The 15,753-nt window shown below is 46.1% G+C and overlaps 1 protein-coding gene across 3 annotated transcripts in view; it reads left to right on the forward strand.

Moving 5' to 3' along the window:
* Positions 1 to 15,628, forward strand: part of kif2a (kinesin family member 2a) — a 30,818-nt gene extending 15,190 nt beyond the window's left edge. For 2 of the 3 annotated variants that reach the window (XM_023802814.2, XM_023802816.2), the window contains exons 3-21: positions 2,148 to 2,270; positions 2,466 to 2,520; positions 4,152 to 4,280; positions 6,616 to 6,716; positions 6,852 to 6,947; positions 7,333 to 7,387; positions 7,579 to 7,741; positions 8,549 to 8,639; positions 9,854 to 9,917; positions 9,994 to 10,085; positions 10,274 to 10,416; positions 10,668 to 10,872; positions 11,366 to 11,476; positions 11,733 to 11,800; positions 12,666 to 12,779; positions 13,517 to 13,661; positions 14,042 to 14,143; positions 14,766 to 14,901; positions 15,346 to 15,628. In XM_023802814.2, coding sequence (XP_023658582.2) covers positions 2,148 to 2,270; positions 2,466 to 2,520; positions 4,152 to 4,280; positions 6,616 to 6,716; positions 6,852 to 6,947; positions 7,333 to 7,387; positions 7,579 to 7,741; positions 8,549 to 8,639; positions 9,854 to 9,917; positions 9,994 to 10,085; positions 10,274 to 10,416; positions 10,668 to 10,872; positions 11,366 to 11,476; positions 11,733 to 11,800; positions 12,666 to 12,779; positions 13,517 to 13,661; positions 14,042 to 14,143; positions 14,766 to 14,901; positions 15,346 to 15,431 — 2,079 coding nt within the window. In that variant the 3' untranslated portion in view covers positions 15,432 to 15,628. The remainder of the gene's footprint in view (positions 1 to 2,147; positions 2,271 to 2,465; positions 2,521 to 4,151; positions 4,281 to 6,615; positions 6,717 to 6,851; positions 6,948 to 7,332; positions 7,388 to 7,578; positions 7,742 to 8,548; positions 8,640 to 9,853; positions 9,918 to 9,993; positions 10,086 to 10,273; positions 10,417 to 10,667; positions 10,873 to 11,365; positions 11,477 to 11,732; positions 11,801 to 12,665; positions 12,780 to 13,516; positions 13,662 to 14,041; positions 14,144 to 14,765; positions 14,902 to 15,345) is intronic. The other variant, XM_023802815.2, reaches the window with a different exon arrangement.
* The last annotated feature ends 125 nt before the right edge of the window (positions 15,629 to 15,753 follow it).

The following is a 15,753-nucleotide window of genomic DNA, read 5'->3' on the forward strand; positions in this document are numbered from 1 at the left end:
AACTGTAAGCTGCTAATAAGCTAAACGTGACACTTCCAAATTAAAACTGTGAATAAAACCAATATTCAGTCTTCTATTTTTACATATTTGAACCATTGGTAATTCTGAATTTCATAAATAAGTTAATCATAACGTGCAAGTTTTTCTTTTTCATGTCTCACAGACGGCTTCGTTTATTGCTGTATTGTATCACGGTATGGTTTGTCTTGCCCAAGGCCTGGCGATACACAGCCCTCCTTAGTACTGATGGCTGAATCCTAAACCGGCCCCCAAAGGGTACGGAGCTGAAGTGTGGGCTGATCTTAACGTTTATTCCATTTGCTGAAATTCCGCAATGCAGTACTATGATGTTGGATGTTACAGGGACTGTTATAAATGCAAATGCAGATCCCACTGTTCTGATTATACAAAGAAAAACTGAAGAAAAAGTTGAATCTTAGAGTTGCATCTGGCTCCCGCGGCGAGTGTGGGCTCCTTTTGCCTTCCTCTCTAAAGACGACACTAAGGAGATTGACAAGAGCCATGCCGTTCACTCAGATATTACTCATATGGTACTGTGTTCTTTATAATATGCAAGTATTCCTATTACAGTGGTACCTCGGTTCTCGAACTTAATCCGTTCCGGACTCCGGATCGAATCCTAAAAAGTTCGAGTTCTGATGGAATTTTTCCCATAAGAAATAATGGAAAGCCAATTAATTGGTTCCCGGCTCCCCAAAATTACACCTAAATGGTTTTTTTTTTTTCGGTTTTTTTTCAGCATTTAAACACAACATGTACAGGATAAAACAAGAAGAGCATTTTTTTCTTAATGGCTTCCAAAACGATAAAGATCTTATCCCAACGTTACCCCTGTGCTGCCCCGATCATCCGCTCCTTCCGTGTGCCACGCCCCCTCGTTAACCCCGTGTGGAATTCCCGTGTGATCAGCTGTTTCTGGTTGTTGTCATTAGTCCTCTGTATTAAGTCCGCGTTTCGGTTTGTTTCCCCAGTCCAGTCATTGGGTGCGTTCGACTTGCTTACAGCACTGACTTAAAGCAACGCATTCTGATCCTGACACAATGCATTACAGTTAGATGCATTGCGACCTCTCACCCGGCTACACAAACTGGAACCGCCTCCGTGACAACACACCTTTGCTCTTATTGGCTGAAGAGTTTAGTTACACGCATGACGTTTGTATCTCAGGCAGTTCCGATACGCAATCTGCTATTTCTCCCGAATATCACGTAAAGCAGTCAGTACTGGTTTTCAGTTAATTTACCTGGTAAAATAAAGTTTAAATAAATGAGTCTAATAGTACACGTAAGTTAATGGTTTATTTGTTGTTAGTTACTGTAATGTTGCGCTGCTTTATTTGGTTAATCGTCCAGTCTGTGAAGAAGGCATTCAAGTAAGAATTGCATTGTAGTATGACTCATTTCCTGGCGCGTACAATTTATATTAGGTCAGCGTTCACGGTTCGACTTCTGATATTCAGATCAAGTTCTAGGTCAAACTGGTTTGTTCGACTTTCAAGAAATTGGAGTTCTAGTGAGTTCGAGAACCGAGGTACCACTGTATTAGATTTTTTTTAAATTGCAATATATTGCCTTACTTGCAATCTCACAATATATGGAACCATAACCTGTATCATGATGCGTATCGTATCAGCATATTCTTGCCAATACTCAGCCTTAGTTAACAGCGGTAACCACAAAAAAATACCAGTTTAAGTTTAGGTCCTAAACTTCATGTATAATAAACATGTTTTAAATGCTTTTTTTCTAGATATTGTCATTTTCAAATCTATATAAATGCAAATGTGATTAAAGAAGAATAGCAACAGGATAAAATTAAATTTTAGATGCTGCTCACTGGAGAGTTTTTAGAACAGGTCCACAGGCGACTCATGTGATCTTTGGGGGCATCCTGGTGCCCGCGGGCACCATGTTGGTGACCCCTGGGTTAGAGTATGCACTGCACTCCTGTAACTAATGGGCACTTCATGTACACAGTTAGAAATATACTCTACGTCCTGGTCCTGAGGTCATGTGCATAAACGGATTTGACAATTTTATTTGTAGTTCTGCTGTATGCTTTAAATGACTTGACAAAAATATCCAAGAGTTATCTCTGACACCCCAATACTTTTTTATGCAACACAGATTGACTTGGAGAGTATTTTTGCACTGAATCCCGATTTGGCAGCCGGTGAAGACATTGCCCCGAGCCCCGAAACCACTCCCCCACCCTCTCAGGCTTCGGTCAAAGTGAACAAGATCCCCAAGGTTTGTACCTAAGCCATTTTATGAAGCATATCGTGGAAATGTGTGGCTCTCGCCTAGCCCAGCCAGCGTCGGGGAGTTGGCATGCGCTTCAAAGACATTTATTAGCTGCCATTTGATTGAAAAACAAGACAGTGATTTGAATTCTAGTTATGAACAGGCTAAAATCTTTGGTGTTGTACCTCATTTTCTCTGTAGAACCGACGAACTATAGCACCTTCTAAGAATGAAACGCCTTCCAGGGATAACCGAGGTAAGATGTGTTTCCACCTGATTTGCATATACTTGTGTGTTTGCAATAGTGGTGGGCGATATGGCAATAATTTAACATGACCGGTTGCAGTTACATCCATGACTAGCATTTAAGAGTTAACAAGAGAATCTCAGTGCAGCCCTACTTAACACTATTATAATAAGGACAGTTAACTGGCAATTGCCTACCACACAATGCCGGTGGGTTCAGAGGCTGTAGCAGTACTACAACGAAAACCGACCAATGTGCAACCATGCAATCTCAGCCTGCATAACATCGCAGCTCTGTCTTGTATCCCACTTTTGTCAATTATCTGTCTCAGTGGATCTAGTTCAAGATCTAGTGACTAGATTTTGAACTAAAAACGTATTTGATATTGTCTGACCAACCACCTAAGCGGCCCATAAATGGATCGGTTATGCTGTCAAATGAAGTGTATGTGGCATGGCTGGGTACAAAGAATAGTCTAGTTTAATGCATCAATATGTCTTATATGTACTGTGTTTTGCAGACCTTAATGATTGATTAAGTTTATTATAATGCTACAAACAGTGTTTCTTGTAAGAGTACTTTAGTGCAGAGTGGATACATAATTGAACGCTATGCTGTTTCTGCTGATATCATGGTGGAAGACTTAAGCACATTTTGTACTGAGCATTTTGTACTTCACTTCAATCTTTTGTCCTTCATTCTGGCCTAATATTAATTGTGGTCTCATTGCTGCCAATTTGTGTAGTTTCACAAAGACAGACATGATCCTATGTGGGAAATTCTGACACCACCGTGGTGCATAAGACACTATGTGCATGAATGTAAGACAGCAGAACAAACAGACCTCAATACCTAGAATGATAAGTAAGCCTGCTGATATTGTATGCATGGCGGTACCTGCCTGGTCACTGTTTGTGAGCACTGACTCTGAGAATACTGTACAGTTGCACTTGACAGGAATGACTGTGGGCCCCTTGGATACAGGTATTATACACCCCTATGGCTACTGGTTGTAAGGTGCCCCAGTAGAGTTTCTTGGCACATTGTGGTGGGATGAGCTGATGGCTAATGTCGCTGTGCATATGTGCTATGAAGTGATGGGCAAACCCGTTCATGATGGACCATCCTTTCGCCATCACCCTCTCTTGGCCACTGACACCATCGTGTCCAGGGTCACACATTAAAAACCATATATCATACATTAAAAACATTAAAGTCCTCAAAATGAACAACCTGCCGCGTCCTTTCCGTCACAAAGCAGCCTTTATGTTCAGGTATAAAGACCAGTTCCAAAACTAAGAACGCAAGTACAGAGAATGGTAAAAATCCCCAGATGTTGGTCTTGCTCCGCCCCAAATATCTATGATAGATCGGTTGCATCCTCGCCGAAGGAGACCAATCCCATGATTCATTGCACCCCAAGTTCGTTCTTGGGAGGCAAGTTAGCAAGAGCGGTTTTGCAAGTACACAAGTACAGATTTTGCGTTCTTGGTATTGAGATTCACCCTTAAATCGAGGACCTTAATCACATTATTCTTTTCTCTCTCTTTTTTTTTTTTTTTGTAGTAATTGTGATATCTTTGCCATGAGCTCACAGTCACATCCTGGACTCTGACCTGGTTCTGCTCCCCTCTCTGCAGTGGGGTCCACCCGAGCCCGGCCAGGCCATCAGCAGCCCGAGCCGGCCCCGCCCCCGGCCCCAGCCCCGCCCCCTTCGGTGCAGACACAGATGCAGGCTCCCATGCAGAGCCAGCTGCAGCAGCAGAATGGTAGTATGACAGACATGTCGCCACCTCAGCCAGCAAAAAAGGAGTTTGGAGTCTCCTGCATGTACCCCCTGTACATTACATTAGACTCCTGCATGTACCCCCCTGTACATTACATTAGTCTCCTGCATGTACCCCCCTGTACATTACATTAGACTCCTGCATGTACCCCCCTGTACATTACATTAGACTCCTGCATGTACCCCCCTGTACATTACATTAGTCTCCTGCATGTACCCCCCTGTACATTACATTAGACTCCTGCATGTACCCCCCTGTACATTACATTAGACTCCTGCATGTACCCCCCTGTACATTACATTAGACTCCTGCATGTACCCCCCTGTACATTACATTAGACTCCTGCATGTACCCCCCTGTACATTACATTAGTCTCCTGCATGTACCCCCCTGTACATTACATTAGTCTCCTGCATGTACCCCCCTGTACATTACATTAGACTCCTGCATGTACCCCCCTGTACATTACATTAGACTCCTGTATGTACCCCCCTGTACATTACATTAGACTCCTGCATGTACCCCCCTGTACATTACATTAGACTCCTGCATGTACCCCCCTGTACATTACATTAGACTCCTGTATGTACCCCCCTGTACATTACATTAGACTCCTGCATGTACCCCCCTGTACATTACATTAGACTCCTGCATGTACCCCCCTGTACATTACATTAGTCTCCTGCATGTACCCCCCTGTACATTACATTAGACTCCTGCATGTACCCCCCTGTACATTACATTAGACTCCTGCATGTACCCCCCTGTACATTACATTAGACTCCTGCATGTACCCCCCTGTACATTACATTAGACTCCTGCATGTACCCCCCTGTACATTACATTAGACTCCTGCATGTACCCCCCTGTACATTACATTAGACTCCTGCATGTACCCCCCTGTACATTACATTAGTCTCCTGCATGTACCCCCCTGTACATTACATTAGACTCCTGCATGTACCCCCCTGTACATTACATTAGACTCCTGCATGTACCCCCTGTACATTACATTAGTCTCCTGTATGTACCCCCCTGTACATTACATTAGACTCCTGCATGTACCCCCTGTACATTACATTAGTCTCCTGTATGTACCCCCCTGTACATTACATTAGTCTCCTGTATGTACCCCCCTGTACATTACATTAGACTCCTGCATGTACCCCCCTGTACATTACATTAGACTCCTGCATGTACCCCCTGTACATTACATTAGTCTCCTGTATGTACCCCCCTGTACATTACATTAGTCTCCTGTATGTACCCCCCTGTACATTACATTAGACTCCTGCATGTACCCCCTGTACATTACATTAGTCTCCTGCATGTACCCCCCTGTACATTACATTAGACTGCAAGTTTCCTTTCTCTCCCACTCATGGTTTATAAAGCTATCAGTCTTAAATATTTTCAAAGCAGAATGTTTATCAGTTTTTCATGTATTTGAGTGTCAGTTGCGCTCTAGCAGCAATCCCAGTTGGTGGATAGCACTCTGTAGAACAGTTTCCCAATTGGTCAATCGGTCCATGTTTTCGCTCCCTACCAGACAGTCCACATTTTTGCTCCCTCTTACCGGGAGCTGGGAGGAAGCTAATACATGGACTGTCTATGGATCCCCGAGAAACAGATTGGGAAACGCTGCTGTAGAGGGCCTGGAGCGGCCCTCTGTTATCCCTGGGGTTAGTGGCCTGGGTGATCTCCACCCTCCTGTCACCTACCCTCCAGTTGGGTTTTTCACGGAGAGGGAACCAAACTGGAAATAAAACCATGACTGATAGCTGTTGCTCTGCTTTGAAGATGCGCCAAGTCTCTGCTGTGCCTTATTTATACTGTATAGACTCTTATGCAGAGGTTTCCTTTAGGGGCAGTTTGGTGGTGCCGTCTTCACTATTGCGTTTCCTGTGTTTTGTTCATTGTGTTGGGTTTTTTTTTTTATCTGGGTGCTCATGATATCAGCTGTATAATAAGTGAGCAGGTTTCTTCAAAATGTTCATGTTTCAGACGCATGATAAAGCATGTGGAACACATGGTACATAAACAGATGGTCCATTTCTAAAGGCGTAATAAAGTAGGTCAGCACGAGAGTTTATGTTGAGGTTAGGGGGACAAGCAGAGTGTTAATGGACGTGCTGTCAGCTAAATACCAGCCTTGGGCCACATTGGCCTCTGTAGACCGTTTCATGCAGCAAGACTCAAATCCAGAAACTCAGAATTCAGAGTTTGAATAAATGCCCATGAGCGGCTGGGGATGGGGGGTGGGTGCGTTTATGAACCCATATGACCATGCTGCCTCTGCCCCCCCCCTCCTCCACAGCACGGAGGAAATCAAACTGTGTAAAGGAGGTGGAGAAGCTACAGGAGAAGAGGGAGCGACGTCGACTCCAGCAGCAGGAGTTGAGGGAGAAGAGGGCCCAGGTAGGAGGGCTGTGGTGACCCCCCCCCCCCCCTCCCGAGGAGCCCCCCCAGCCTGGGCAGCCCCAGTCACCTTAGACTGATATATCTCGGTCTCGCCAAGACTCTCACACGTCTTTCTGTCTCCTTCCCCCGAAGGAGGTCGACGTCACGATTCCCAACTACGAAATAATGTATATGATCAGGGACTTCCGAGCAAGCCTCGACTACCGGCCTTTAACCACCGCTGACCTGGTGAGTCGTCCTCAGTTACAGGCATGGGGGCACTAGAGAAGTCTGCAGGAGTGAATTGGGCGTCTAGGTGAAATTTAAATGCCTCACTTGTATATGTCATATAGAAGGAATTTTAGGTTAGTAGGTCTATGCTAGCATGCAACATGGGTTGAGTTGGTCTGCACTGGTACCCGGAAAATAAAGGGGTCCCATCTGGCACATCAGCTTCAACAGGTCAAATTCTGCAGCCTAGCAAGCCTTGCTGTACATAACATTATGAACATTTCATTTGATGATGAGCGTCAGGTTTGTTTTAAACCGTTTCGCTCAGATCACACTTTGCATAGGAATATTTTATCACGGTGAATATAGCTTTAAAATGATCCTTCCTTTTTTCCTTCCCCAGATTGAAGAACACAGGATATGTGTATGTGTGCGAAAACGTCCTCTAAATAAGAAAGGTATGAGATCCCTCACGCTGGTATGGAGCACACCCCCCTCGCCCGGAGAACTTCCCCCCCCTACACACTTATCTCCACCTGGTGACGTCACAGTCACGCTGTTGCCACCGTAGGCTTTAGAATTTCCACTTGGGTGTGTATGAAATGCAAATGGGCTGACGTGTCTCTCCCGCTTGTGCTTTGCTGTACAGAGCTGACCCTGAAGGACCTGGACGTCATCACCATACCCAGCAAGGATGTCGTCATGGTACACGAGCCCAAGCAGAAGGTGGACTTGACACGCTACCTGGAGAACCAGACGTTCCGTTTTGATTACGCCTTTGACGACAGCACCACCAATGAGATGGTTTACAGGTATGAAGGTTCATTTGTAATGCATCGTTCTAAAATTCCATGATGATAGCAATGCATTTGTATTTTCCTTGACCCTCTAATGGTTAAGAGTTTAAAAGATAGATGGATTTTCATATCTATCCATTTTCAAACTGCTTATCTTGGACTGGGGCGTGAAGGACCTGCAGCCTATCCCAGACAGCCTTGCATGCAGAGGCACATACTAGATGCAATGCTTGCAGAGCTCACACACACTGGGCATTCTGCCTACCTGCAGGTCTTCAGACTGTGGGGGGGAAACACACAAAACACATGCCAGAAGTACAAACTCCATGGGGGGTCAACGTGTGGCTCAGCAGGCTAAACCTCTGTCCCTGTGATCAAAAGGTCAAGCCCAGCCTTGCTTACATGCTTAACAGTCCATGGGCCCTTGAGCAAGGCCCTTTAACCCCCAGCTCCACGAGCCCTGATACAGGCAGCGGCCCTTCGCTGTGATGCCCACGCCTGCTCTCACCTGTATGTGTCTCACGGAGTGCAGGATGGGGTAGGCGACGAGAGAATTTCCCCATGGGGATCACTAATGTGTCATGCTATTCTATTCAGCCACAGAGGCAAGATTTGAACCCCAAACCATGGAAGTTTGAGTCAGTAGTGCTACTCATTGAACTAAAATATCATTGTATATTTATTTAAACCTAAATTTGTTTATACTCTGCCAGGTTAGGATAAAGATTTACCGCAGTTTCCTGCCTGTGCCTCACATGCCGCTTTCTCTCGTTCCCTCATCAGCCGTGTCCTTCTAACGAGGTTGAAATGTCCCCTTTGTAGGTTCACAGCCAGGCCTCTAGTGGAGACCATCTTTGAGAGGGGAATGGCCACATGCTTCGCCTATGGACAGACGGGAAGCGGGAAGACGCATGTGGGTGACGGTCGTCACGGTGATCAGTAACTGCTAAATAGATAGTATAGAATACCCGTGAATATGCTTAAGGTGCAGGCCGTCGGCTCACGGTGCGCTTCACATCAGCGCTTGTGCTAGACGGCCTTTCAAACGGTACATTACTGCGTCAACTGAACTAAGATTTATCATTCAATTATTTCAGAATTCGTAACCTTTTAACAGTTCAGTAATCAGTAATTAAGAAAATCATTTCTGGATACTTAATTGTAGGGGGAAAAAAAACAAAATTTGAGGCATTTTTTATTTAAATGTCAAGGTAGGTCAATTATGGTCAGAATTCAATTAAATACATCAGTCATGTCTAAGAACTGGAATATTGGGATGTCCTGGTAAGATGTGTTGCATATGGATGCGCTTTATCATTCAAATAAACTAATTTTCTCTAGGTTCTCTAAGGGTTAATCATTCAAGCGAGTAGCTTCTCATTAGTGGCTGCATGAAGGAACCCCAGGCAGCTATGAGGTCTGTCTCTTCACCGGGATCCCTTCCTGAAAGAGGAGATGGATTTAACCTGATCTCTCATGCAGAATACGGTCTTTGTGGGTGTAATGGGACTGAATGGTGTAATGGGACTGAACATTTTGAACAGACAGACATTTTCTAATTGACAAGGGCCTAACTAAATGCTCTCCAGGTAATTGTAGCTCCCTGCAAATCAGTATGACATAGTTCTGTATTTCGTTTAGCTGATTAGTGGATCATTTCTTCTCAGAGATTCTTCATGTAGTGTCACTCTATCTTTCATTATACATCTGCATTTTTTATAGTATTAATGTCTGTTAAGCACTGAGTAATAGAATGCGAAAGCTCTGTCCTGTATGCCGTTAAGAGCAGTTTCTTGAATGTTGCTCTGCTCCATTTGCTGTCTGCAGTGCGCTGTGTCACATAGCCGTCCTCTGGATGGATAGTCTACTGTCCCCGTCTCCCTCACGTTTGTCTCAGATCCCATTGAGGTTTTAAATTTGAGTCCAGTGTGATCTTCCATTTCTTTCTGGTCTGAAAAACCTCAGTTGCGAGATCATTGAATCATTAAATAAGAGTTGGGTTTCAGAGCACACAAGATGCTCACAGAATCATGTATAAATGGCCACATCATCACAGACCTAAAATGAGAAGTGGGCAAATTATTGGTATGGGTCAGTATTCAGACTTGGACTTTCTTTGTCTTTCAGACCATGGGAGGTGATTTTTCAGGAAAGAACCAAGACTGTTCCAAAGGAATCTATGCGTTGGCTGGTATGTGTCGCACGTCAGATCGGCTTTGTGCTCTCAGAAGCTGGTGCTTGGCTCCTAACTCGTCCTCTTTCTGAAGCTCGGGATGTTTTCCTTATGCTGAAGAAGCCCAACTACAAGAAGCTGGACCTTCAGGTGTACGCCACTTTCTTCGAAATCTACAGTGGAAAGGCAAGTCCAACATATAGGAGGTCACCTTCCCAAGTCTCCTCCTGTCGGACGCTGTGGAGTATCTCATGTGGCTGTTGCCTTCAGAAGGTGCACAGCCACAGAGATGGCCATAAGCTCCAAGTTAGATGACGGACTGTGAAGCGCACCCCCGAAATGGCACTGAGCTCCCCCCCCCCCCCCCCCCCCAGGTGTTCGATCTGCTGAACCGCAAGGCCAAGCTGCGCGTGCTGGAGGACGGGAAGCAGCAGGTGCAGGTGGTGGGTCTGCAGGAGCGTGAGGTGAAGTGCACAGAGGACGTGCTGAAGCTCATCGAAATAGGGAACAGCTGCAGGTACAGAGGCGCCCATTTCCCCGATTCGAAAATAACTTCCCCTAAGTGGGAAATGATTGTCTGAGGCACGTCCTCCTTTGGTTAGCAGAGCTTTTCAAAATTTGAATACCAATCAAAACCTTGAAATATGTAACAAAAAAAAAAAAAAAGGGCTACAGAAGGGCTGCATTTCTTGTTTTTAATTAATTTTCTTAATGATGTCGTGTATGAAAGCACAGCTTTTTGTGTCTCCCTTACCCTGTGATGCACAGGACATCTGGCCAGACGTCGGCCAACGCCCACTCCTCGCGCAGCCACGCCGTCTTCCAGATCATTCTGAGGCGGAAAGGCAAGATGCACGGCAAGTTCTCGCTCATCGACCTGGCGGGCAACGAGCGGGGTGCCGACACGTCCAGCGCCGACCGGCAGACGCGCCTCGAGGGAGCCGAGATCAACAAGAGCCTGCTAGCTCTGAAGGTCAGAGGCCCAAGGCCTTCAACGGCCTGCTAATAAAGGCATTGAAGGCACATTTCAATTAGTGTCCCATTTTCACCAAGCCTGGATTGACCAATCAGTCCCATTGTAGGTCGTCTCCTCCAAGCACCGCACCCGTGCCAGCTCAGTCCGTGCTGGACTCCTGCAGGGAGCGAGCTATCAGCTGCAAGCTTTATTCCTGCTCTGTGGGCTGCAGGACTCATCAGACAGCGTAACACTTGGATGAGAGTGTAAACCGCTCTCTTCCCCTCCCCCCATGCTCATAGGCAGCCACGCCAAGAGCGTGTCGCCGTGATGCGATGAGTGAGGGAATCCCAGCCTCTGATGGGCTCCTCAAACCCTGGGTCCTGCTGTAGACAGACAAGCATGCTTTACCATTGTGGAGGGAGACATGATCTCACGTCTTTGCTGCTTAAAAGAATGTAGGCGGCACCGGTGAGCTGCGTGTGGTAAGAGAGCTTTGTTGTTTCCGCAGGAGTGCATCCGGGCCCTGGGCCGGAACAAGCCGCACACCCCTTTCCGGGCCAGCAAGCTGACTCAGGTTCTGCGGGACTCGTTCATTGGGGAGAACTCGCGGACGTGCATGGTGCGTCCGCAGCAGTGGACCGAGACTGCATTATGGCATTCTGGCAGGCACTCTGGTCATTTATGTGCCAACAGAAATGGATCCTCTGCTCTGTGTCCTCAAAGGAAAGCTTAAGCGATTGTAACCGCACCAGAAACGTTACCGATTATAGATGCTTTTCATAGTTGATGGCTGTAAGTGATTCTGTTCCACTGAAAAATGAGAGGGTCTTTTGTCAGTGGCTTCTGCTTCAGCTCCTGTCTCTTGCTCCCTTCAGATCGCCACCATCTCCCCAGGGATGGCGTCCTGTGAGAACACGCTGAACACGCTGCGCTACGCTAACAGGTGGGTCGGCGACACGTGTCAGGCAGGCCTACAAGGGGGCTGACGCACAGGGGAATCTCGTCACGGTAGCGCTTGCAGGATACGGTAGCATCGGGTCTCTTCTCGTCCCCGAGCTGATTTTGTAGTTACTAAGGAATACCAATGGTTTCCTCGGCTTGCTGTAGCGTATCCACATGTAGGTGCATGTTCTAGTAAAATTGTGATCAGTTTGGAATATCGCTAAGCAAGCAGTTTGCATGTTGCGTGTGTAACCCTGCCCGTCTCTGTCCTAATCCCACAATTGAAACCCCTTTGTTTCTTCTTTATGTGAACTGTCATAGTAAAAACAAACGCAGACAGACATTTTTTTCCCTTTCCAGTTGCTCTATCTGTGTGTCCCAGGTGTAGCACATTAGGGACCTGATTTAGCAGCCTGGTGTGTTGACTGAGCTTTCCTAAGAGATACAGTCAAGGCTTTAAGGCAATGCAGTTATCGGTGTTAGTCGTCTCTGAGGCCAGAAGACTGTTTTCCCCTTCAACCTTTATTAGAGGTTCAGGAACTGGTCAGTCTAAGACTAAACCAGCACCAGAACTGGATTATATATGCGCGCACACACACACACACACACACACACATATATATATATTTTGCTTTTCTGAAAGCCAGTAGTTTTTGGAGTTTCTCTGCTTCACTTGATTGATAGTAAAATATGGTCTTTTGGTCTTGACGACTGCATGCTTCCCAAGCTGGATCAGTCGAGCTGGAGTTTTATCATGAAAAGCAGGCATTGTGAAGAATCGGTTGCTCTCTCTTCCCTGTGCTTCTGTGTGTCCTGACCTGAAGCTTTCTTCTTCCGTCTGTCCTGCTCTGTCTCTGTGCCTTCAGAGTCAAGGAGTTTGGGATAAGTCCCTCGGACATCCCCTTCTCCCAGGGGGGTGGAAGTCGATCTGAGCAGTCCCCCACCTATGAGTACGATGACTTTGCCACTTCCCCCACCAGGTCTACCTCTCTCCGTTACGCTTTCACTCCGACACTGATGCACGCACGATAACATCGACTCCTTTGACTGCGGTTTATTTTTGCCCCTCTCCCCTTCATCCATGATGTATCCATCCCTGTTTTTGGTTTTTCCGGTTTTATGGCCTACCGATCTAAGTTTGTTTTGGTTCCTTTTCTTTTTACTTTCTTGGTTCTCGTCTCATGGTTCCAGCTCCTGCTGTCAATGGCATGTGTCCTTTCCTCATCTGTACCAGTGCTGATGTCTTGTTTTTTTTGTTCTACATTTTGTTCGCTGGCACCCTAGAGTATGGTCAAACTGCCCTTATCCATCCGATTCTATTCATCGTATCTGTGTTTTGTGTTTGTAGATGTTAAATGGCACCTTCCATAGTACTGTAAAGGGCTCAAATATCAATCCTTTTCATTGAGCAGTTAATTGGCGTACATTTAGCATCAATGTTTACATGTTGACTGGTCATATTTCAGAAGCATAAGTCGTAGCTTGTTCTCAAATTGCTCTGTGTGAATGCTTCCTGGGAAGCATAATGACCTGTAAATTGATATAAAAATTGTTAAAGGTGGAGCTTCATTTCAAGCAGTAAGACAGACAGGCCCATGTTTGGTGCAACTCAAGTACCTGGAAGTGGTGTCATCATCTTGGCGGATTCTTATGACTGAAGCTTGTATTGGATTCAGGAACGGGGGTTAGTTAAACGTCTACCGCTTTGTCACCACAGGGTGAAGGAGCTCACGGTGGACCCCAGTAGCGTCGAAGGACGCCCCAACATCCATGCCGTCAACCAGCTGGACCCGCTGGATGCTCAGTGGGGAGTCGGCAGCTCTCCCCAGAGGGATGACCTCAAACTCCTGTGCGAACAGAATGTGAGGAGATGATTTGGCATGACGAGACTTTGCACGGCTTTGTTGTTCTGTATCTGTCTACTGTTTGGCTTGGTGAGGTGTGGTTTAATTGAAGTTCTGCCTTCAGTAACTACTGTACCTTGTTGGCATTGTGTTGTTTGGGGAATGTGTTGCGTCTGGTTGTTTGGACAATCTATCTTATGTATGGCCTTCTGTTGAGTATATGTAGCCCATTAAGCATGGGCCTACTGTATGGGAGAGCCAGTGGGTGGAGTAAAGGAGGTGGTGGTTGGCGCAACCAGGTGCTACTAGTTTGTCTTGGGTACTTGGTACCATGGGATGGGTACTTGCATGCCTCCTCCAAACTTCCTGTTAATGCCTGATGGCATTTGTTGCTGCAGGAGGAAGAGGTGTCCCCCCAGCTCTTCACATTCCACGAAGCAGTGTCCCAGCTGGTTGAGATGGAGGAACAGGTGCTGGAGGACCACAGGGCTGTCTTTCAGGTAGCTCAGCTCTTCCTCTCCCGTCAGTCTTTTCCACTGGCCCAGTAGTGGATCCCAGCTCATTAAATCAGTGACTCTATGATGTTCTAAAGCAGGGGTTTTCAACCAGGAGACCGGGACCCCTGTGGGTTTGTGGAGCAGATACAGGGGAGTCTGCATCATAAATTGATATTTGTTTGATCCCTGGTTTAAGAAATGTTGAAAACCGCTTATCTGACCTATAGTCTGGCGCACTGGAGGTTTAGACTGGCCTAATAATACTGCTTTTAAGCTCTGATAGTTGTCTCTGTTTACCCTCTCTGGTATTTCTGGTCCTTTTGAGTGCTTCACTTTTGGTCATGCACATTTCAGAGTAGCACTTCTGCCTGACACTTCCAGGATTTGGGGTTCACATCCAGAGTTCTGTACGTCTGGAGTTTGCACGTTCTTCCTATGTCCCACAGGTTTCGTCCTGCGGTCTAAAAACATGCATTAAAGCTAACTGGTGTCGCAAAATTTTAATTTCACTGCCTAGCATTGACTGGCATTCCACCCAGAGTGTCCTGTTGGAGGTATTACTCTGCAGAGTTGTGAAAAAGGTGGGCGTTCTTCTTACGGACATGAATTTGTGGTGCTTATGCAGGAGTCAATCCGGTGGTTAGAGGATGAGAAGGTGCTCCTGGAAATGACTGAAGAGGTCGACTATGATGTGGATTCCTATGCCACCCAACTAGAACAAATACTGGACCAAAAGATTGACATTTTGACTGAGCTGAGAGGTATTGTGATGCTATTTTCTTTTAGAAATAACCTGATGCATATTATTTCTATAGAAAAATGACTGTAGATCACAACATTTAAAATTAGGAAATGAACAGTCTAAGCCAGTATAGTTCACTTATGCAAGATTTTCATTTAACGGACAGTAAGTCGCGTTTCTGAAATCAGACACAGAAGGTTAGAGGTCTAAACACCAAGGAATATGTCTCCATCTATTTGAAAGGTGCCCAAGTAAGTGAATATAGTAAAATATTGTTTGATGCTAATCCATTTTTAGATGTAACAGTATGATGAGAAAATAATGCAGTTAAAAAGGACAGAAAGTTTTCACTTACGACCTTGAAACCCCAGTAGGGTCCCCTACTTTAGTCCCAGCTGAGCTCATTCGATGACCCACAGTCCTCATTCCCACTGAGTCCCTTTCTGTGCCTCCTTGCCAACAGACAAAGTGAAATCCTTCCGCTCAGCACTACAGGAGGAGGAGCAAGCGAGTAAGCAGATCAACCCCAAGCGCCCCCGCGCCCTCTAGGGGCCACATCTGGTTATGGCACCTGTAGGACGGGCATCTGATGCCCCCTAACACTGCACATTTGGCCGTAACTGGTTGTGAAGATGCCGTCGTCCATAAAAGAAGGAAGTGGCGACGAGGCGCATTTCCTATTTCTTTCCCGTCCTCTTGAGACGTCTCAAGTTAGAGCAAGTGCTCTCCCCCCCCCCCCCCCCCCCCCCACCCCGCCCCGCCACCACCGCTAGCGGTGCAAGGGAAAAACAAAAAACGGGACGCTTTTTAAACCAGTTTTAATAACAGGGGGAGGGGGAAAAAATCTGTTTAATTTATCGCCGTTTATTTT

Source organism: Paramormyrops kingsleyae, chromosome 2 (genome assembly GCF_048594095.1).
Source record: "Paramormyrops kingsleyae isolate MSU_618 chromosome 2, PKINGS_0.4, whole genome shotgun sequence".
In the NCBI taxonomy this organism is placed as follows: domain Eukaryota; kingdom Metazoa; phylum Chordata; class Actinopteri; order Osteoglossiformes; family Mormyridae; genus Paramormyrops; species Paramormyrops kingsleyae.